The sequence below is a fragment of the Pan paniscus genome, chromosome 5 (genome assembly GCF_029289425.2).
Source record: "Pan paniscus chromosome 5, NHGRI_mPanPan1-v2.0_pri, whole genome shotgun sequence".
In the NCBI taxonomy this organism is placed as follows: Eukaryota; Metazoa; Chordata; class Mammalia; order Primates; family Hominidae; genus Pan; species Pan paniscus.
In genome coordinates, this window is record NC_073254.2 from 174,847,544 (window position 1) to 174,871,686 (window position 24,143).

At 35.9% G+C, this 24,143-nt stretch overlaps 1 protein-coding gene across 21 annotated transcripts in view; it reads left to right on the forward strand.

The window, feature by feature from the left end:
* The window catches only part of SCAF8 (SR-related CTD associated factor 8), a 259,488-nt gene that overhangs the window by 93,099 nt on the left and 142,246 nt on the right, over window positions 1–24,143 (forward strand). For 12 of the 21 annotated variants that reach the window (XR_008625803.2, XR_008625802.2, XR_008625801.2 and 9 more), the window contains 3 exons: window positions 751–819; window positions 4,491–4,709; window positions 5,492–6,962. Coding sequence is in view for 12 of the 21 variants with exons in the window: in XM_055114269.2 (XP_054970244.1) it covers window positions 751–819; window positions 4,491–4,709; window positions 5,492–6,948 (1,745 nt within the window). In the remaining 9 variants the exon portion in view is untranslated. Of the gene's footprint in view, window positions 1–750; window positions 820–4,490; window positions 4,710–5,491; window positions 7,614–14,844; window positions 22,134–24,143 lie in introns of those variants that run through there. The other 9 variants (XM_008975063.4, XM_034963124.3, XM_055114265.2 and 6 more) reach the window with 2 other exon arrangements.

Genomic DNA, 24,143 nt, shown 5'->3' on the forward strand with positions numbered 1-24,143 from the left:
ACCACAAAATTTAGTTATAATCAGGATTATGAGAGGAGGAACAAACCTCGAATACCAAAGTAGATTTTATAGTTTAGAATTATTTTAGTCACTATTTTCTAGTTGAATGTAATGGTAGCTTTATATTTCAAAAAATGCAAAGAAGTAAATTTATAGTGTGGTATTTAAAATGATTAAGAAGCCGAGTGCCATGGTGTGTGCTTCTGGTCCCAGCTACTCGGGAGGCTGAAGTAGCAGGATTGTTTGAGCCCAGGAGTTTGAGACCAGCCTGGGAAACATAGACTCGGTATCTAAAATTAATAATTTAATTGAAATCATTAAAAAGCCAATATTAAATTGAAGATTTACTTCAGTGCTTAAAACATAATATAGTGTTATCCAGAGTTAACGGAAATATTTTGATCTAGTGAGTAAACACACGTATCAAATAAGTAAAATGGCATATATAAACAGTTTACCTGGCTCCTATTAATTTTTGATTTTACAGCACCATAGAGCATGCTACGGGACTTGAATGAGTAAATAAATAGGATGTTCTCATAAATCAGGATCTCTTTGCTTTACTAGCTTATTAGGGATCAAATAAGGCAGCGTATATAAAAGCCATTTCTAAAATAGAAAAAATATATATAAATATGAGGTTGTAGTCCATTTTAAGAATATGAAGTTTCATTTGTAGCTATTGGAATCTTTGATTTAAAATAAGTAATTTTTCTTGTGCTATTTTTTGGGGGTTTTTTTTCCGTCTAGGTTTCATGCCGCCTCCAGTTCCCCCACCTGTTGTGCCACCCCCTACGATTCCACCAGTAGTACCAACATGTAAGTTTTCTACTTTTAGAGTTTTCTTTATTCATGGTAGTGTTAATTTTAGTGTGTCAGTTCTCATTCTTGTGAATTACCGTTAATATTTTTATTATGAAAGCTTTAAGACAAATGCACGTTAGATAATTTCTAAAATACTAACGGTAAATGACAGTTCTTATTGAAATTTGCTTGGTTGTCTTAAACTCTTATGATTGGTTTTATTTTAGTCAAAATTCAGAGAAGGTCCTCTCATCCTATTTGTGTGTTTTTTGTTTTGCTATGTGTATTAAATGTCTTAATGTTAGTGCAGTCCTACCCCAGTCCTCCCTTCCTTTTCTTAATGCTTCATGACTTGTTGAAGAAACAGTTCATTCTGTATATAAGAGCTTAAATAATGGATTTGGTTTTTTGCTTCTTTGTGGTACTGAAATTACTGTCTTTGCATTTCCTGTAAAATGGAAGTTAGCACCAAAGGCTTGCTTAGATTCCGGTTCACCTGTTTTAGCAAGAATACTTGAGAAGCAAAATGCTGTAGGATTGGTATTATCTATCACATCAGAAGTCTTGCAGTGCCTTTTTGTCCTCCTGCCCCACACCTTTTTTGGGGGGCGGGGTGCAGTGTAAAACTTTATTTTTTAGAGCAGTTTTTTAGGTTCACAGCAAAATGGAGCCAAAAGTACAGAGGATTCCCATAAGCCCCCACCCACCACACTTGCACAGGCTCTCATTATCAACATCCTCCACCAGAGTGGTACGTATATTACAATTAGCCAGCCTATATTGACAAATCATTATCACCCAAAGTCCTTAGTTTGCATTTTGATTCACTCTTGGTGTTTTGTTCCCCTTTTAATGATGTTAAGATTGATCAGAACATTCAGTGGAACAGTGGAACCTGGTCATTAAAAACATTGCCTTTCATCCATTGATCATTGTTTCTTAGATCTACTTTTTATTAGTTGCAGAGTGGTGATCTTTCTAAATGTATAATTCCTTCCATGTTTCTTAACTTAAATGAAGAAAAAGTTTTCCTTAATCAGGTAATGGTACTTAGTTACCTTGAAGTGTGGTTTGTACAGGAAAGTCAGGGTAGATGCTATTTTTTTCTTTAATTGCCATTTCTCAGAGTCATGAGATCTATAGGTATTTCCAGTGATACCCAGTGACCAAAGAGAGATTTCTCATTTCTCCTCATCTTCTCCTCCCTTGTCCCTCTCTCCCCTTTTTTTCTCCTTCAGTTTCTTTAGTATTTATGGATTAATGGATTTTTACTTCTAGTCAGTTGCATTTTTTTTTTTTTTGAAGTGTAAATTGTTTCATCTTTGGACGGTGGGAGACCTGTGTTGCCTCCCTGTCACATTAGTTTTGAGAGCTACTTAGCTTTTTGGCCCAGTATATCCCAGACAAATCTTGTGTTTTCCTCCCTCCAATCTGAGAATCAGCCATTTTTCCAGTTGGGGTATGGTATCTAGAGAATTCAGTCTGGGTACTAGATTCTCATTTTGCTCTTGGGTTTTCGTCGAGTCTAGGAATTTTTAGTGGACAAACTAGAAAATGTGCATTTTGAACAGAAAAAAATGAATATGAAGTATTATTAAACAAATTAGCTACTTTGATTTTTATATTTGCTTGTGTTCTCATATACTGAAAACAGTAACATGATTGCTTTTCATTTTCATACAATATAGACATACACATAGTAGTTTGAAAGTAGTGTTACTGCCAACAAGGCTACCAGATGACACTAAGATTTTTCTGCCACTTTTTTTTATCCCAAAGGTGTATAATCATAACTAGGGGTACATGTGCAGGTATCTATAAATATTTGTTTGTTACATGAGTAACCTATATAACAAACACAAGTTTACCTATATGACGAACCTGCACATGTACCCCTGAACATAAAAGTTTAATAAAAAATGTATAATCAAATTATTGTGTATCAGGGTTACCTGAAATAAATCTTTTCTTTGTAGTTGTGGTGCCAGTTTCATAAGTGATTTTTTTTTTTTTACATTTTTATGGGATATACACTCTAGCTTACTTGGTTTTGATATCTGTATTTTCTTTACTAGAATAGACATTTCAAAAGTAATGCAATGCAACAGTAAATATAGACATTTATTCATTTCCTTTTTTCTATCATTGGACGTTACAGAAATGCTAAATATACCCTTTTAATAATTTTTTCATTCTAGTGTACTCTTTATCTACAGTAATTCTCCAAGCTTCTGAAAAAACCTTTAGTAATTCAGGCAAGCCTACCTCAAAAATTAGACCTGAAGAGTGTATGTGATATATAAAGGTTTTAACTTTTGATTATCTAATTCATTTTCCTTGTATTCTTAAACTTTTTCTCCCTTTCAGTGTTTACATAGCTTTAAAATTTGGCCGGGCATGGTGGCTGATGCCTGTAATCTCAGTACTTTGGGAGGCTGAGGTGGGTGGATCACTGGAGGTTAGGAGTTTCAGACCAGCCTGGCCAACATGGTGAAACCCTGTCTCCACTAAAAATACAGAAATTAGCCAGGTGTGGTGGCGCACGCCTGTAATCCCAGCTACTCAGGAGGCTGAGGCAGGAGAATCACTTGAACCCAGGAGGTGGAGGTTGCAGTGAGCCGAGATCACACTACTGCACTCTAGCCTGGCAACCGAGCGAGACTCTGTCTCAAAAAAAAGATAGGTTTAAAAGTCTTTCTTTTTGTTATTGTTGGTTCATTAGGAAGAATTGTTTATTCTTTCTGAAAATTAGACAAAGTGTTCAGAAGTCATTTCTGAATTCACTATTCACAGAGGCTTACCCTAGGGCCAACCTCCCAATTTTTTCCTAGTCCACTAATTTTGGAAAATCTGCAGTTAATTAATGGAAAAAGAGAAATAGTTGTGTGCCAGATGCTATCCAAATTGCCTTTGCTGTCTCATTTAATTCTCTTAATTCTTGTGCATGACCACAGGTGTTTTTATTTTTGTAGCTCTGTTGTATGCTAACAGTTTGTTCAGGTAATCTAGAGTTACATATGAAGATAAAACATTTCCTAAGTTCTCCAAGTATGATTTTACGGCATTCTAAGTGACATATTGGGCTAAAAATTTTAATTGTGTAATTATTTTGTATTCCTCTGGTTGTGTTTTTTAATATGTGTGACAAATGCACTTAGGGATATTTATACCCATTCTTTAAGATGGAAAGTTTATAGCTTCATATTTGTAGTCCACCTTATGTATTCTCATCTGATGAGTTTCTAACTTCATCTGACAAAAGGTAATGTTAAATGAATGTTAGGACCCTAGTACATTGTAATTGCAGGGGGATTGGGCAGATTTTCATACTCATACATTTCAGTCTGCACTAGTCATTTCTGTATGTTTAGACATTCACTTTATCTGGCATTCCTAGAAAATTATTAATTTTTTTGTTACTAGAATTTACTTTTTTTGAGTGCTGGTCCTAACATCTTTGGTGAAATATTTCTGAAAATTGTTAGTTTTCCCTATTGTTGGATAAAGCTTTCTAAATGTAATTTAGCCTATTCATGATGACTCCTTTTGTCATTTGAGCATTGGTTATTATATAATGTGCTTAGTAATACAGAGATGCCATTAAATTAAATACTCAAACTGCCAGAAAACTTAGCACATGAATTGACTCATTAAATCTGAAATATATTTTTCTCCTCCTTAAACAGCTTTAGTGCAGCCGTCATTATCCATGACACCGGAAACTGTGAAAGATGTTGGATTTGGTAGCCTTGTTATACCAGGCGGTTCTGTTGCCAGCAATCTTGCTACTTCCGCTCTGCCAGCTGGAAATGTTTTTAATGCTCCAACTAAACAGGCAGAGCCTGAAGAAAAAGTACCTCATCTTATAGACCACCAGATTTCTTCTGGTGAAAACACCAGATCAGGTAAATAATAATAATAAAATTTAAAAAAAGAGGTTGCCTCTCTGTATTTGGTGTTTAATTCTGGGGTGGCATGCGTTTGTAACCACTTCAATCTACAGATGCTGAAATGTCGCACTTTTTTTTTTTTTAAAGAGATCACTATGTCCTAAAATTTCTATTTGAAAAAGTGGCCTTCTGTTCAGGATAATCTAGATTTCAATATGTTTCCATTAAGACCCTCACTCCACCACCCCCTTTTTTTTGTCCTATTGGGACTACTTCAGTGTGTTGTCAAAATAATACTGCACAAAATCTGTATACTTGTAGGAAGATAAAAATGAACAAGTATTGGGTGTGAGTAACTTCTATCGGGAACTTACTTCTAATAGGTATTATCCAGCTAGCTCTAGAAGATAAATATGGTGTTTGAAAGCAGTAAGTCCTTTTTCTGTGGTCCCACTGTTGGTACATTAAGAATTATGGTTTAGAGGCACTTGACCTTGATGCCTGTTTGGGTCTCTTCTAAGCATACTTTCCTTTCCTTTCTTTCCTGTCCTAAAGCCTTTTAAACCTCCACTCCTGTTCTTAAAAAAAAAAAAAAAAAAAAGAATTATGGTTTAGAAAGGCTTTTATTAAAGGTGGAAAATCAGTATAATACCTGACATTTCTGTTTAACTTAAAAAGATTTCATGTAGTAGCTAATGTACCTTGATTATTGGGGGATACAAGTAGCTGATTAAGCTAAAATTATTGGAAACTTTTGACTGTTATTTTGAGTTTTTTCTCTCTCTCTTTTTTTTTAGTGATTCCAAATGATATTTCAAGTAATGCTGCAATTTTAGGAGGACAGCCGCCAAATGTGACAAGCAATTCTGGAATTCTGGGAGTCCAAAGACCAAATGTATCAAGTAATTCTGAAATTCTTGGGGTCCGGCCATCTAATGTTTCCAGTAGTTCTGGGATTATTGCAGCCCAACCACCAAATATTCTAAATAACTCTGGAATATTGGGAATACAGCCACCCAGTGTGTCAAATAGTTCTGGACTTCTGGGAATGCTACCCCCAAATATACCTAACAATTCTGGACTTGTAGGAGTACAGCCACCAAATGTTCCAAATACTCCTGGACTTCTGGGAACACAGCCACCAGCTGGACCTCAAAACTTACCCCCTTTAAGTATCCCTAATCAAAGGATGCCCACAATGCCAATGTTAGACATTCGTCCGGGACTAATACCACAGGCACCTGGGCCAAGATTCCCTTTAATACAGCCTGGAATTCCACCCCAACGGGGAATCCCACCCCCATCGGTACTTGATTCAGCTCTTCATCCACCACCCCGTGGACCTTTTCCTCCAGGAGATATTTTTAGTCAACCAGAAAGACCTTTTTTAGCTCCTGGAAGACAAAGCGTAGACAATGTTACTAACCCAGAAAAAAGGATACCACTTGGGAATGATAACATTCAACAGGAAGGAGATAGAGATTACCGGTTTCCTCCTATGGAAACCAGGGAAAGCATTAGTAGACCTCCCCCTGTGGATGTTAGAGATGTGGTTGGGCGGCCTATAGATCCAAGAGAAGGTCCTGGACGGCCTCCACTAGATGGTAGGGATCATTTTGGAAGACCTCCTGTAGATATAAGAGAGAATCTTGTGAGGCCAGGTATAGATCATCTTGGTCGAAGAGACCACTTTGGCTTTAATCCAGAGAAGCCCTGGGGGCATAGAGGAGATTTTGATGAGAGAGAGCATCGGGTTCTACCGGTCTATGGTGGTCCAAAAGGCTTACATGAAGAAAGAGGTAGATTTCGGTCTGGAAACTATCGATTTGATCCTAGAAGTGGTCCTTGGAACCGAGGATTTGGACAAGAAGTTCACAGAGATTTTGATGACCGCAGAAGACCCTGGGAGAGGCAAAGGGATAGGGATGACAGAGATTTTGATTTCTGCAGAGAAATGAATGGAAATCGTCTTGGACGAGACAGAATTCAAAACACTTGGGTTCCCCCTCCTCATGCTCGGGTTTTTGATTATTTTGAAGGGGCCACTTCTCAACGAAAAGGTGATAATGTGCCTCAGGTTAATGGTGAAAATACAGAGAGACATGCTCAGCCACCACCTATACCAGTACAGAATGATCCTGAACTTTATGAAAAACTGACATCTTCAAATGAAATAAACAAGGAGAAGAGTGACACAGTTGCTGATATAGAAAGTGAACCAGTGGTAGAAAGCACAGAAACTGAGGGGACATAATCATCACTCAGTAGGTAAAAGATACCTTTTGTAAAGTTGTCATCTCTCTGTAATAGATAATGGCTGACTGGACCATAGTTGTTCACTTTTGTCTGCCAGAATTAAGTTAATCTGATGTTCATGTTCACCTTTCTCTTAAAATAATTGTACAACTGACTTGTATAGACATTGTTCTTAATATGAACATGGTAGGTAAACTTTTTTTTTATTTTTTTCTGATAAAATATAAATGTTGGCCCCAGATTCTTTTAACGTCAAGGAAATGAATAACAGCTTGTCAGAGACTTCCTATGGAAGAAAGAATTTTTTAGATACTATCATTAGGTTGGATATGGTAATAGATATATTTCAGAATAGCAAGTGGTGGTATATCTTATCCATATCTTTAGGCTGCTGCAGAATTTTAAGGTTATAGATAAAGCTGTGATATTTTATGCAAAGACTGGCTCTAGGTATTTGAGGAGCACAATACAGAGATTTTAAAAAGTGATTTTGTAAAATCTACACTATGGTCTCTGTTTCTCCAAAGTAAGTGTTTGTGATTTGTTCCTCATACTGCAGTGAGTAAAAAAGAAACAAGAAAACAACAACATAAATATTAAAGTACGTTTCAATGTTGGGTGAATTTTGTTTTTAGATGCCAATAAAACTTATTTGTTTGATAACAGTGTTCTAGGAATTGTATTTTTTTAACCTATAAATTCTTAAAACCTTGAATTATTATTAGCATGTGCTTATTTTTTGCAAAAGCTTTCTATCATAACAACAATGAACTATGTGGTGGAAAAAGCATGTACTTTGATATAAAAATCATGCAGCCTCCTCAGTATGTGTATAATATCTGTGTATGTTTATTGTGGAAGTCGTGTAGTTTTTTTCTGTTTCTCTGTATGTCCGTCTTCATGCACATACAGAGAAAATAGAAAGTTGAAAAAGTTTAGATAATAAAATATTCTTTTAAATCTGGTAGAATATTGGAGAAATCTGGCTAATTAACATGGGTTATAGTTAAAGCTCTTGGTCTTCATGAAGGTAAAATAAGAGATATTATAAAGAGATAGACTGGTAGTTTGGCAGTTCTATTTTTAATATAGGTAAGCATGAAGCCAGAGTTAGCATGGAGCCAAATTTCACATAAATGCTTGCGTTGCTTTGTTTCACACTATATTTGCTATTCTGCATAGATAGTACTGACACTAAAGTACTCACTGGTCACGTGCCTGAAGTTAATTTCTTAATTGCACAAAATGTGTAGTGGTGCTGGTGGACTTAAAGACATTAATGTGTATACCAGGAACATAATACCCATCATGTGTTTTGTAGGGCTCTGGGTAACACTGTAGCCTGCAAGGTAAACTGAGTAGGGAAAAAAGTGGGGGTTGGCTTCCTGTTTGTTTTTGCTTTTGCTTTTAATTTTTATTTGCTATTTGTTCTCTTTTAGGTTTTACTTATATACACAGATATAAAACCATTGGTGTTTTTTAGTTTCTAATGGAAGGCTTTTATTTGGTTCTATGAGTAGTCATTTTGTTTCCAATGCCTTACCAGCAATTTATCATTTGCTCTGTTTATCTAAAATTTCTAAGCAAAGATAGCTCCAAAAAATGATAGAACACACCAGACATTTAAAATTGGATTGGTCTTGCCTACTTCTGATGACCTAGAGAGCTATAAGAACTTCAAGGTTCCTCGTCAAAAATGAAAGACTTCTTATAAGTTCTGAACAGAGATAGTACAGTATTTATTTTGTTATTTAGAAAAGTAAAGAGTAAAAATATTATAATGGTATTTACTTCCAAGGTAATTCAATTCAATCAGTAATTTGAATTGGTTTCAACTCTTTTTTCCTTAGGGTAATGAGGAAAAACTATTACATGGGTACAAAGTTTTAATGTTCAGGAAATATTGGCCTTGCCCTTAAGGAAATTATATTGGCTGAGATTTCTCTCAAACTAGTTTGTGTTTAGCATTATTAAAATTAAGTGACAGTCACTTGGATTAAATAGCGATAAAAAGCATGAGACTTTCTAGTGATTTTTGATGCCAAGCTTCTTATCACTGTTGGGCCTTCACGTGTGTACTTGAAAAAAAAAAATGTACAAGCATTGCACTGGTTTGAAGATTCTAGTAGTGAAAGTTACCTAACCAGTTACCAGTACTGTATCTAGAAACCAATCTTGGCAATGTGTGGTGACACTCTTTTAAAATAGTTAAAAGAAATTATCATGTGCTCGTTCTTTGTCCTTGTTTTTTGTTGTATAGAATTTAAGTGAAAGGAGATTATCCTCATTCAGAATTTTCAAAAGTCATAATTGCATTTGCCATTTTTTAAATGATGGAGAGAAAAGTTAATTATCTTACTTTGATAAATTTGGCGTAGGACCTATCACATTTTTTATGCTTTTGGTCACAGTTCTGTCTCTAGAATACTAGCAATTAGAAATGTGCAAGGAGTAACCTAACCACTTTAATACATTGGTTTGAAGTGTTGCAAGCAGTGATAATTAGACACCAAATCATGTAGTGTTTTAATTTGTGACATGTTAGAATGATATGCCTTTCTGCAGTATTAGCGAACAGAACCACTAATTCTTAAATTTTTATCTGTATTTAAACATTTCATTAAACATTAGCTTGTGTTCTTAGCATAAATGCATGCACTGATAGAAACTTAGTTTACAGCAGAGTAATCTGCATCATATGTTCCTTTATTTTAATTTTATTTCAATAAAGGGTAGACAAATAATTTGAAAGTATTGGAAGATGAAAATACTAGAAGTGTGAAATTACTTAAAACTCTGGAAGTAACTCCATATAATATTTAATAGATAAAAATGCATTCATTATTTAAGCTATTGCATTCTTACCAGACCAGTTCCTTTTGTCCTGAGAGTTTAGTTTCTTCATTAAATTTATTTGCCATTTTTCACTCATATAAAAGATTATAGTTTAAGGAGCCACACATTTAGGGTTGTTTGGGGGTTAGGGGACGTTTTGTAAATTTAAAAAGGAGAAGTCATCTTTTTAATTTGAAAAAGTGCTTTTTAAATAAACACTGTATTTCGTGGGATATAAGGTGCCATTGATTGTAAGAAACACCATTCAGAAATAGAAAATACTTCTAATATGACATGCTAGTGATTATAGATACATTGCTAATTCAGAGATAAACGTAAAGTTTCTTAGTATCAAATAAATACAATATTTATTATTGAAATGGACTTTCAGTTTAGTGAGAATATATGAACATTACTGTTAATCAGTTAATTTGAATAAATTTTCTACCAGTCTAAACATTGTTTTTTTTTTTTTTTATTTGAGATGGAGTCTCGCTCTGTTGCCTAGGCTGGAGTGCAGTGGCGTGATCTCCGCTCACTGCAAGCTCCGCCTCCCAGGTTCAGGCCATTCTCCTGCCTCAGCCTCCCAAGTAGCTGGGACTACAGGCACCTGCCACCACGCCCCGGCTAATTTTTTTTGTATTTTTAGTAGAGATGGGGTTTCACCGTGTTGGTCAGGATGGTCTTGATCTCCAGACCTCGTGATCTGCCCGCCTCAGCCTCCCAAAGTACTGGGATTACAGGTGTGAGCCACAGCACCCGTCCCAGTCTAAACTTTCGTACGCACACACACATATCACCTCAAGTGATTTAGAGAATATTTTGTTTTTCTTCACTATTATGTCTAATATATATATGATATCTAATAAGCTTTAGATATCTAATAAGCTTTCTGTTCTGTGTATATATATTAGATATCTAACAAATATATGTCTAACAGATTATATTATATATATATATGATGGGCACAATCTTTAATGAACAAGAAGATTCTCATATTAAAACTTTGTTATACCTTATGTGCCTTCATCATCATTACTTTATTGGGTGCTATATTAATAAAATACTTGGCTTTTAACTTACAAAGAAAACTAACATATTTCTCTTTAAAAATATTTTACTTACATAATATATAGAAAGGCAAGTATCTTTATATTCATTAGGCAAAATAAAGGTCTAAATTATTTTAAGTAGTCATACTATGGTGTGGCAGAGAATTATAAATCTTAATATTGTTCATGCTGTGGTTTCATATATGATATCTTTTAAACTAACAAATTGTAGACACTGAAAATTTATTACTTCTGAAGAGAAATATTATTATAATTTTTAATGGAAGATTTAAAAACAAGATACCTTGATATCCAGCAAAACTTTCTAAAACTAGAACTTAAAATTAAGGGCCCAGATTTTTTTTTTTTTTTTTTGGTGGAAAGGCATACTTTAAATATGGGCACATGAATATTGAAAGCAATTTGAGATGTCCTCTCTCTCTGGTCCCCAGGCAGGAAATGTATAACAGAAACACCTGTGGAGCTCTCTGAAAATATTTTGGTGGGGGTATGGGGAGTAGAGGGTGGTCACCACAGACTTACTAATACAGAATCTCCTGAGGGTGATATATATATAAAATATATGCATACATGCACCTTCCTGTGTATATATGGTTTTTTAAATCCCCACATACCACCATTTCAGATATATTAAAATATGTACATCTTTATTATACCATACACTTGAGATTCTTAAGATTTTTAAAAATCCAAATATTGTAGTTACATGAGATTATGTTTAGTGTTTCAACAAAGCATGCAGTTAACTGTGGCAGTTGGTGTTGAAGGATGATTCAAAAGTAGAGAAGTCAGTTATCACAGCTTAAATTTAAGCATTAATCTAAAGATGAGTTATAGGAAGAAAGGGATGGCAGGAACCATATGAGATGGTTTTGTAGGGAAGTATTTTTTTTTTATGCAAGTGAAACTTGTTCATGGATTATTACCTCAAGGAAAATTTACTTGATACATGTAATTAAGTGTTTTGATTATAGAAAGAATCTCTTTGGACCAATATTGTAGGTGTTCAGGGTCTAGAAGCAATGTTACTAGTAAGACTCCTTAGATGTGCATGTCAAAACTAATGCAAATCAGTGAATTATTTGGGCATGAGCTTTGCTTAGGCATTTTTCATCCCCTCCACTTAAGTTCCTCCTTTTTCATCAGGCTCTTTTGCTCCCATATGTATACTTAGAATGACTCGAGCTTCTTGTTCTAAAGTTTATTCAAGATACAGAACAAATATTCTAAGTAATTTGTAAAATATATATTGTATATCAAGGGATAGAATTGTGCTAATGGGCTAATTTCATATTGTATGGGAGACATTAGATGCCTCAGTTAATTGAGGGTGTTTTTGTGTGGAGCTCAATAGATAGTTCAAGTATATTTGAATAGCAATGGTGGAAATACAGCACCTGGTTGTCCTGTGTTCTTTGTTCCCTACCCTCTCCCCCCACTTCCATCCCCACCCCTGTGGGCAGCTATCATTGTTTTGTTTTATTTTTCTGCCTTTCTCAGAATTAGCCTCCAAATCCTTCTCATAGAGCACTCCAGGCTCCTTTTTGACCCCATCATTCCAGGCAGGGACCATCAATTGGATTTGTTGTTTGCATTGAAAGTCATTTGCTGCCCCTTCACTAAGTGATTATTTCTGACATCATTTCTAGCATTTAATTACCTCAAGTCTATGAAATAAGCTTTCTTTTCTGTAAACGACCAGTTGAGGAAGAAAACTAAGAGGAATGGAAAGACTTAACATTATTGGAACACTTTTAAAAATAGCACAAATTTTATTGCCCTTGGGTTTTTAAAACTGCCTTTAACAATAGCTAGATGTGTGGCTTTGGACAAGTTACTGAGCCTCTGAACATCGTTTGTTATTAGCTAATCTGAAGGGCTAAATTTTCATTATTAAAGATAATATTAGCTAATGCTAAATGGACACATGCTCTGTGACAGGAACTGGAATAATTGTATTACCTGCACAATATAATCCTTACGACAGTCCTATAAGGTACTTATTACTTCACTATTTTTCTGAAGAGAAACCCAAGACACAGATTTAAGTTACTTTGCAGACTCACTGTAGTGAAGATTTAAACACTGTGTACCAGATTCAAAAATTAGTGTGTACCATCAGATAAAGTGCCTGACGTGATAGAGGCTCACCAGATATTAGGCAATGTATATGCAGAAAAACATAACCCAACCAGCCATATGTTTACAGCCACAGTTAACCACTAAATTGTTTCCATTATTACAAACATATATCGGGCTATCTCCTTTTCCTATGGCTAAATAATTTTGATTTTCTTAGATCTCCCTTTCTTCTTTTTCTTTTCTCTTTTTCTTTTTCTTTTTTGTTTTCTTTCTTGAGATGGGATCTCGCTCTGTCATCCAGGCTGGAGTGCAGTGGTGCGATCATAGCTCACTGCAGCCTTGAACTCTTCCTGAGCTCAAGTGATCCCTTCTGCCTCTGCCTCTGCCTCCGCCTCCACCTCCCAACATGCTGGGATTATAGTTGTGAGCCCCTATAGGCACCTGGCCCGTATTTGCATGATTGGTTTTTTTTTCCTTAAGGTTATACCATGGCATAATATTTTTAAATTTCTTAATAACTGGCTATTTTGGAGGCAGACATTTATGTTAAGATTTCTTTTTGAATACGCTTTTTCCTGCAAATTAAATAAAATTTAAAACTCCTTATATCTTTTAAAATGCTTTGTAAAGCAGAGCCAGTGATTGCTTACAAATTTATATTTTAGGATTTGGTTTTGGCAGCTTCTTTCCAAAATTTAACATTTATACACTGCATGTATAACTAAAACTTAGTACCATTTTCTTGTGCATAAAACTCCTATTTTAGGAATATTCCATGGCTTGAATTAAACAATGTGTAAAGTTATTTTTACACGTAGTAAGCATTTAGTGCTAGTGTTTACTCACCACTTCCATTCATATGAAGAGTTTAGAAACTAATCTTTGTCCTTAGCGGCAGTGGATAATTTACAGTTCTTTTACCTTATTAGAATATATAACCTGATTTTGTTGTTTTTTTTTTTTAAGTCTTCTATTCAAGTCACTAAACTTTATATTCATATAAGGTTTAATCCACAGCATGTCATGATGCTGGCCTTTGATAACTTTTTTCAAGAGTCCTTGGACAGATGACTCTGACCATTGTGGCCATATTCTTACCTAATCCACACATTGGAGAACGTGTTTATCAAGTTTATGAGTTATATTTCCACTAATCTTCGTAAAAGTAATTATCTTGCTTATTATTACATGAAATAAATGTTGTTGCACGTGAACAAGCATTTTTTTAATAATGAGTCTGTTTATTACTGAACTAAGTTTATACGTTAGCAAGGGTTTCAGTAAAATAAGATTTGTGTTAAATAATCTTCAGAAGTGTAAAGGAGAACTACTATTTAAGAGGTGGTATTCTGTGGTGATAAAAATTGCTTTAGGGTTGCATTTATATATCGCTGCGGTCATACCAAGGGTCAGGATATAGGTTTTTAGTTGGCAAAACCATCAAGGACTCCATTTAGAAGGGTATTTTTAATAAAATTTATTGAGTATTTTAATTACAGCCCTCTGCTTTCATGTATTTTTGCTGGCAAAATAGTCTTTGACCATAGGTTTAATGCACTCTCACTACAAGGAGAGAAGGGTTTTGAGGGTGGAGAGACTTGAACCTGTAGTGTGGCAGGCATTCTACAAAATATATTTTCAGAAATACCCTATGTGGTAGGCTTTGTTATCTTTTCTTTACAAGTGAAGAGGCGAACTCAAAAGATGCCTATGGTTGGTTACACAGCTTTTGATTTGCATAGGTATTGGAACCCAGGTTTTGCTGACTTCAATGCTTTACCTTAAAAGATGCTTTTTTAGAATGGTAGATGTTAATAGATGGTCTGTGTAATTAGTTTCCTGGGCCTCCTGCAACAACATAGAAAAAAATGGGTAACGTAACATTTATTCTCTCACAATTCCAGAGGCCAGAAGTCCAAAATCAAGGTGTCAGCAGGGCGATGCTCTCTGAAGGCTCTAGAGGAGAATCCTTCCTTACCTCTTCCAAACTTGTGGCAGTTCTCAGCAGTCCTTGGTGTTCTTGGCTTGTAGATGCATCACTCCAATATCTGCCTCCATCACCCCCCAGCTGTCTTTCCTCATATGTTTTTGCATCATCTTACCTCTGCGTCTGTGTTCAAGTTTTCTTCTGCTTATGAGGACATCGGTTATATTCGTTTAGGAGCCTACCCTATTCCAGTGTGATCTCATCTTAGTTACATCTACCATGACCTTATTTCCAAATAAGGTTACATTTTCAGACATGGTAGTTAAGACTTTAACGTATATTTTTGGGGTTGAGAGGACACAATTCAGTTGGTAACAGCTATGACAAAATTGGGTAAATTGATGAACATCTTAAAAAAAACAGTGGAAGAGGCAGGCACTGTAGAGTGACAAAATACATCTTTATAGAAATTCCATGTTAAAATTATTTTGTGTTATAATAATCAAATTTAAATACCTAATACATATATTACCATTAAACAGGATAGTCAGCACTACCTAGTTTTTTAGCTGAATTTGTAATGTCCATATGTTTATGTTTCTTTAGTAATACTTGAACTAAAGGAATTTGCAAAGAAAACCCAATAATATTAGTATTACATCAAAAACAGTTACTGTGTATTTTTCTTCCATCAAGAAATAATGCTGACTTTTAAAGGTGGAGGAGTTTTTAGACTTCAGTAAACATAGGTACCCTGAAAATGTGCACTGTTGTATCTTTTCACTTTTGTATGTCAGTGCTTTGAAAGAATGGACAATGTTATCATTTTGTTTTGTCTGCTTATTAAAATTTTCTCCCTAGTGTGATGTGACTATCATTTTGCCATTTCAGTGTCGTATTAGAAATGGTTGTTTTATTTACCAAATAAAAACCAATTCGTTCAATATTTTATATATTATTAGACGTTTAATACTTTTTAAAATTTTCTCACAGTATTAACTAGCAAAATCTATTTGATTAAGTAAAAAACAGCTTTGGGTCTGACTGAAATCCAACTATATAAGTATATAGGTTCTTACTAAGTAGGTGCCTTATAACAAGGACCCCAAAAGTTTTTTTTTTTTTTTTTTTGAGATGGTCTCGCTCTGTCTCCCAGGCTGGAGTGCAATGGCTCAATCTCGGTTCCCTGCAACCTCCGCCTCCTGGGTTCAAGCAATTCTTCTGCCTCAGTTTCCCAAGTAGCTGGGACTACAGGTGCGCGCCACCATGTCCCACTAATATTTGTATTTTTAGTAGGGATGAAGTTTCACCATATTGGCCAGGCTGGTCTCGAACTCCTGACCTTGTGATCTGCCCACCTCAGCCTCCCAAAGTGCTGGGATTATAGGTGTGAGCTACCGCGCCTGGCCCCCTATAACTTATATAGAAATCTGAATGGAGAATTCTGGTTTTTGTTTTGTTTTTGAAGAGCACCAAAGCAATTAAAACACTGCTTGGCACGTGGAACTATATAGGTATTCACTATTGCTTTAATTGTCAATAATGGCTAATGGAGACTGGGACATCTAAGTTAGTGTTGTAGATTAATTGCAATCAATTAAATTATTTTTGCAAATTTGAGTATACAACCCAAAGTTTGGGGAAAAATGGAGTTGTATAGTTCTGTCTCCAAAGCCTCAACTTTTTGAGCTCTATTTGTGTTTCTGGTCTTTAGTACCAGCCTTTAAACACAGCTGTCTAATTCACTAGGCTATTGGCATGCTTCCTGTTGTCCCAGATGGTGGGTCTGTCACGGAGAGATGACTGTGATCTAATTTCAGGAAAAATGATTAGAAAGTTTCCTTCCTTTTATTAATTGTCTAAATATGTCGAGATAGTAATAATTAACTGGTTAAAGACAGTGTAGCTGATTTTCTTATTCAGTTAAGTAGGAAAGTTTTAAGAGTAGATTTTTTCCATGGTACTTGAAAGAGGCCAATTTTTTTGAAACGGAAAAAGATATCTTTTTCCCATGAATATATTCATGATTAAAAAGTTATCACTGAAATAAATTAACCATTTCCTTAAATTGTGTCTGACTCAGTCCATTGTATGAAACACCATATTTAGACAATTTTTAAAGATTGTTATACTTCTCCATATGATACAGATAATTTGAAAAGCATACTTAAAGCCATTTTATCCCAAAGTCTGTCGAATAAAATTTGGGACCTTAAAAGAAATATCTATTTGGGGGAGAGAAATGAACTTACTTAACTAGCACTGATAGCAAAATCTGTGCAGTTATGGAATGTAGGGATTCTAGATATGTATATTCTAATTCTGGAATCTAGTCATTCATAATAGCCAGTTTAGGAAAACAGTAGGGATCTTGGCCCCAGTGGGAACCACGAGCGCCACAACGGTGATACTTATCTGAACTTTTAAATGTAAAGCAGTCATTTAATTTCTTATCAGAGCTTAAAAACATAACAGATGGACTTTTTAGGGGATAATATTGTTGCCCTCACATTTCTCTTAATAGTAGGGTGTGTGTGTTAATGGATAAGGAGAAGTTCTGATGCGGGGGAGAGTTCATTACAAGTTATAGAAATAATTTTGTCCCAACCAACCTCTTTAGCTATGTTAGTATTGTAGTTATCCTGTGGCTGTAAACACGAGTGTGACCTTAGTTTTTTTCTAAGCCACCAAACATCAGATGGAAGTGATTTTAAGAGGATATATAGGAATAGTGTAGCTATATCTTGCACAGTCATGATACCTGCATTCAGATAATTGAATGAGGCTAACACTTTGTGGTTAGTCATTAAGTCCTTTCAGGTATTTTGTGGGTTTTTTTTTTTTTGGTTTTTTTTGCTTTTCTAGAGGAATACTTTGCTACTTTTCCCTTTGTTCTAAGCAGTTACGATAGCTCTTCATTCCTTTTTGTAGCTTCAAGTGGTTGGTGACCTGGTGGAAAAAGAAAGTCATTATGCAACACTGCCTTTTGTCTAGTTGGTTGTAAAATACCTACCTAGGCACACTGAACAAGAGCATCTATTCCAGCTGGGAATGGATGAGCAGGGTTAATTTTTTTTTTTTTTTTTTTTTTTTGAGATGGAGTCTCACACTGTCGCCCAGGCTGGAGTGCAGTGGTGCAATCTTGGCTCACTGCGACCTCCACCTCCCAGGTTCAAGAGATTCTTGTGCCTCAGCCTGTTGAGTAGCTGGGATTACAAGTGTGCACCACCATGCCCAGCTAATTTTTGTATTTTTAGTAGAGACGGAGTTTCAGCATGTTGACCAGACTGGTCTCGAACTCCTGACCTCAAGTGATCTGCCTACCTCGGTCTCCCAAAGTGCTGGGATTACAGGTGTGAGCCACCATGCCTGGCCTGGCCTGAGCCAGGTTAATTTTTCATGATAAGGACTTTTAATTGCTCAATGAGTAATCTGACTTTACTTTTGTTTCTCTCTTGGCTATTTACATTTTTAGCTTAACATTTCAAATTAGTTTCTAATATTCTAATACAGCTCATAGTTGGAAATACATGTGTGTGTAGACACATACACATATATGTATGCGTGCATATGCGTATTCTATACCTTATCCTTAAAAGAACCTTCAAGTAAGCCTTGTAGATTTTCTTTTGATTTTTTTTTTTTTATTATGGTACCTTGAGTATTCTCTCAGGAATTAGACAACTTAAAACCAGTATCATCTTTCTCTGCATAAGTCTCACATCTGTTTACCAAATTCTTAGCATTTAGGTTTTGTTTTTTTTTTTACTTATGTATGCATATATTTTATTCTGAATTTATGCCCCTGTCGTAAGTTTTGTTTCTTCAGTTTCTTCTGGGATATCTTTTTTTTTCTGTGCAGCCACAGAACAATTATGGCTTAGGAATAATTTCTTTCCAGCGAGGATCATCTCCATGTAGCCGAGGGAGCTCACATACAAATTAATCTGACCATGAGCTCTGAAAGGACAGTGGCTAGCGCATCTTGGGTGTTTGATTCACCTGGATGTGCTCAGTGACCAGAGAATTTCCATCTAAACCTCGAGTTCAGCGTTACTCCCTGTGTATTTAAACATGTTCAGGAAGAATTTAGCATTGTTTTTGGGCTACCAACCCTGTGTCTAGCCCACTGTTTGGCCTGGGCACACCTACCAACTCCACCCTGTAATGTCAAAATGGTACACATTGTTTCTGTAAAGTGACATCTTTCGGATAACTTGGTGATCTTTTTGTACATGCGTACCTTTAATGGCCTGGACATTTTCACAAATGTTCTTGAGTGAACATGACAACTTGAACCTCTTGATTTGCGTGGTTTTGTGGCATTTTCCGGATCAAGAGACTATCAAACCGTTTTCACCTCAGTCCACTTACAGGGAGAGCAAGAACTGGATCGTTGAAGACTGATACGTTTTCTCATCAGGAACAACTCAGTCTTCATTAGTATAATGACATCTGGGCAGGGTGGTGGCTCATGCCTGTAATCCCAGGACTTTGGGAGGCTGAAGTGGGCAGATCACTTGAGCTTAAGAGTTTGAGACCAGCCTGGGCAACATGACGAAACCCCATCTCTACAAAAAATATAAAAATTAGCCAGTCATAGTGGTGTGCACCTGTAGTCCCAACTACTCGGGAGGCTGAGGTGGGAGGATCACTTGAGCCCAGGAAGTTGAGCCTGCCGTGAGCCATGTTTGTGCCACTACACTCTGGCCTAGGCAACAGAGGAAGACCCTGTCTCAATAAATAAAATATAGGATAATGATATCTGTAAATTCTCCAGTAACCAGAGATTAATACTAAATGTATACTCAGGGTAGAGGAGAGTAAGCAAGAGAACCACCTATAATTTTCAAAGCAGTAATATTACTGAGAGCTGGCTGAAAAATATACTAACCTTCAGTCATTTTTGAGTCATTGATTCATATTCTGATTTATTATAACCTAACAGTGCTCTTTCAAATTAGTACCCAGTGCTCTTAGTCGCTTGGGTACTGTGGTTCATTTTGTGGATTTGCTTTAGCTACTTTGTTTAGACCATCTGCCAGAAGTTAATTGAGACTGTACAAGGCTTCCGAGAGAGAGCAGATGTACCCATGGCTGAGAGTGGTACAGCAGTGGACAGGCATGTGTCCGCTATTGGCCTTTGACCTTTTTAAGCAAGGAGAAACCTTTATTCTGTTGTGCTTTTTTGTGACTTTTGGTTTGTTAACCACTATTCTAAACTCCTTTATATCATACTGATGAATGCAAAGTGAGGTGCTTTTTTTCAGTGAGTCAGTGTGCATGTTCAGGATTGATTCATTGGAATAAAAATAACGTTCGGCTAATTGTATATTAAGAGTACATATAGGGACATGTTAAACAGAAGGTTTCTTGGGGTGATTTTTTTAAAAACGCAAAATTTTAAACATCAGGTATTTTATCTGGTTGGGGAATTAAGCCCAGGAAAGAAAAACCTCTAGAATATTCCTACCCATACAGCCTGATGCACACCCTTTGGCCGTCTTTAATACTACAACTTATTGAGTAAATGACAATGCATAGCACTCTCAATGCCCTCGTGCTACCCTAATGATTGCTCTACCCTTCTGCTTTCAAAAGACAATACAATCTGTAATTTACCTCTGTAAAAGGACTATTGAGACCCTAACACCTTTGCTTCTGGGTTTCCCAAATCCTTCTGTTCTTAGTTTTCATCTGTAATTAAGAATCTTTCAAGCCCCAGAGGACAGACTCACATACTTTCCCACAAGTTGAACGATAGAAAAAACCTTGAGCCTGGGGAAAGTTAACATTGTAATGTCCATCAGTATTGGAACTTAACCTTCTTGTGCTACCACACTCCAGTTTCTGTCTAGATCCTTGAAAAAAAAAAATATAAAAGGTGCACCAACATTCCTCTCCCTCTCCCAAGAGACACATGCTCTATCTCACAGGTGTGGCATATACCATTAATCTATCCCAGGACTCTACTGCTTACCCAATATTTTTCACATTTCTCCAGGCAGTCACTGTAAGTCACAGTTTTAGCATTAGATCTGAAACCTATTCTTCATCCCTGGTCATGGAGCAATTTACCACATAAAATGGTATGCCTTTATTAACAGTCGTTAATGTTAGTTTGCAGTGTCTTCTTAGTTTGTACTATACAATTTAGTACTTAGGATGATTTGTGAATTGTTACATGTTACTGCCCCTTGGTTAACACCATACCAATACCATTCTTTGTCTTCACTTGCCTTGAGATGCAAAATCACATCTTGCGCAATTTAATCATTCACATGTTTATGTTCCTGAGTTAGTATTTTTAATCAGAGAGGAATACAGATAACATTTATTAGCTCTAAATTTTATAGATGTCATAATGCCCTAATGATATTTTAGCCTTCTTTTTACCTCTGCATAGGGAAGGGAATCCTTAATGGAGTTGTTAAATTAAGAATAACTACAACTTTTGCCAATTGTTTTAGGTTTGACCTTGTCAAAATTGTTTTAAATCATTGTTAAAAACATACTAATACATGGCCTTTGAACCCAGTTAATTTTTTTCGGATGTTAAAACTTTATTTTTAAAACAATGTTAAAGGGGCAATTTATTTTTATTGAACTGCTTTGAAGGAAGAAATTTTATAAGGGAACAGAATTGAAAAGAAGTCAGAAAAAGAAAAGGACTCATACATTTGTGTTATTTCCAAAAGAAAACAAAACTAGTGAGAACCCAGTAAAAAGATTGTTTTAGAAAAGCACAAGCATTGTTTACCACCTTAATATATCCAGATTCTTTTTGAAATCAAGTTTTCGTGTTTATGAAATAATGGGCCCAGAAATGAATATCCAATGTGATCCAAATATATTAGACTAAAATATCCTGTGAACATGGAAATCAATGCATATGGCCTTTCTGACTTTTTAATATTGAGCACTTTCAAAGATTGGATCCATATTGTTAAGAAATGTAAAAACAGCCTGGGCACAGTGGCTCACGCCTGTAATCCTAACGCTTTGAGAGGCCAAGGCAGGCAGATCACTTGAGGCCAGGAGTTCAAGACCAGGTTAGGCAACATAGTGAGACCCTGTCTCTACTAAAAGCAACTTTAAAATTAGCCAGGAGTGGTAGTGTGCACCTATAGTACCAGCTGTTTGGGAGGCTGAGGTGGGAAGATTGCTTAAGCACAGGAGTTCAAGGCTGCAGTGAGCTGCGATGGCACCACTGGGCTCCAGCCTGAGTGACAGAGTGAGACCCTGTCTCAAAATACAACAAAATAAAAGAACAGTCTCATAAATATTTTCACTTTGGAACTTGACCCAGTCAGTGATTTCAAACCTAGTATTTTCAGTTAATTGAAGTGTCTAGTATAATAAAATCTGATTTGCTTAATGTTGGCTCTGAAGTAATTTGACTTAATAACTTGTAACAATAGATACAGAGTTGTTTTTCTGTCTGTAGCTTAAGAAGTGAGCTGGGTATTGAAAGCCTTAGATTTGCTAACTATAATTGAATTATTTGTGTCTAGACTGCTCCTTGGCATGTTTCCAAATCATTTTTGTTTCCTTTGGGAGAATAGAGACATAACAGCTGTAGGGATGACCATGATTGCTGTGTGAACAAGTTTGTCTTCAGTAAATGTGTTTGCCTACTTGGATGTAGGCCTGCATATTATTTTTGAAGTCAGATTTTGGGTAAAGCTCATGGACTTTTTCTAAAATGCTCCCTATCTTAGACCATCAAATGAGGCGTCATGTGTGCAGGTCAGGTTGCAGTTAGAGATACATTTGAATGATGTCGCCCACATTGGTCTTTGGAATGTGGAATCTTTTTTTTTTTTGTCCTTTCATTAGTACATGTAGCAGATCTGAAAGAGAATTCAGCTTGAATTTTCTCTGTTTGGAAGAGAATTGGTAATGTATCCAAAGCACTTCTCTTTTCATACTCAAGTTAACTTCAAATGGTTGTAGATCCTACAGGGATTTTATTTAGCCATAATGAAACTGATTATGACCAACAGTTGGCTTCTAATAACAAATGTTATATTTTTGAAAATGTGCAGATTTTGAGGTTTATCACAGATGAGAATCTGTCCTATCTGAGATTGTTGTTTCAGCATATTTTAGAGTGATACTCACGTTGAGATGCATTAGATCTCTTAAGGAAAATTGCTAAGTGCAAATTCAGTTCTGTGAGCTGCACATAAAAGTGCTTCAGTCACTTTGTGATTGTAGGAAAAAGAGAACTTTCTAGGGCATGGTTTTATAGTTTTATGTCTTTGGAGATTTTTGGTTTGTTGTTACTGTTTTTAATGATTCCGCTCTGTCACCCAGGCTGGAGTGCAGTGGTACAATCATAGCTTGCTTCAGCCTTGAACTCCTGGGCTCAAGTGATCCTCCCACCTCAGCCTCTCAAGTAGCTGGGATTACAGGTGGGGGCCACTGTGCTGGCTGGGAGATATTTAAAGACATAAGTTTCTCTCAGATCACTTTCCTTGTTAATAATGCTGACAAATGCTAGGAGTTGTTATCTTACATCTGGTCTCTTCACTGTTATGAGTGCCATGGAACTCATAAGCTGTATTGTGAGCAAGTGTATTTTCAACCTTCTCAGGAAGTTTAAGATTGTTAAAACAAATTTTTAAGAAGTAAAGACTGTATTTAGAAGATAAAGTTCAAGGGAGATTCAATTAGTTACAACATCTTTGGATCCATTGTTTCTTACAGTGTGCAGTAATTAAGCTTTCAGGACACAAGGTACAAATACCAGTAATAATACGGACTCATCTCCAAAAGTATAGGAAAGTTAATGTGACAGTGTTTCAAAGATGATGCCTAATTTTAAACACCAGATTATTTTTGTGTCTTAAAAATCAAAGTTTTGATTGTAATGGATAGGGTTTGGGGTAAATAAAATATGGAAGCCTTCCTATTGAAGACTTTACAAAATTATCATCAAATTGTATACTCTGGTTAAAAAAAGATAGATTCAATTTCTAACCTTAAAACTCTTCTTTGGGCAAACAAAAAGGTGGGTTCTCAGGGTCAGAACACTTTTCAGGATGACCCCATTTCTTAAGTTGTTGGAAATATATTTTGATAAGGTCCTTCAGTTCCTTCTTCATGCCTCAGGTTCCTTTTGTGTACTGTTTTGTGGAGAGCCCATAAAGAGACGAGGCATACACTTGCCTTTTAAGTCTAGGAGGAGGAAAAGTATTTCTGATACCCAGTTTTGCCTTCCCGTAGGTGAATTTCACCAAGTTACTTCAAAACTTTTCTACTCACCACAAC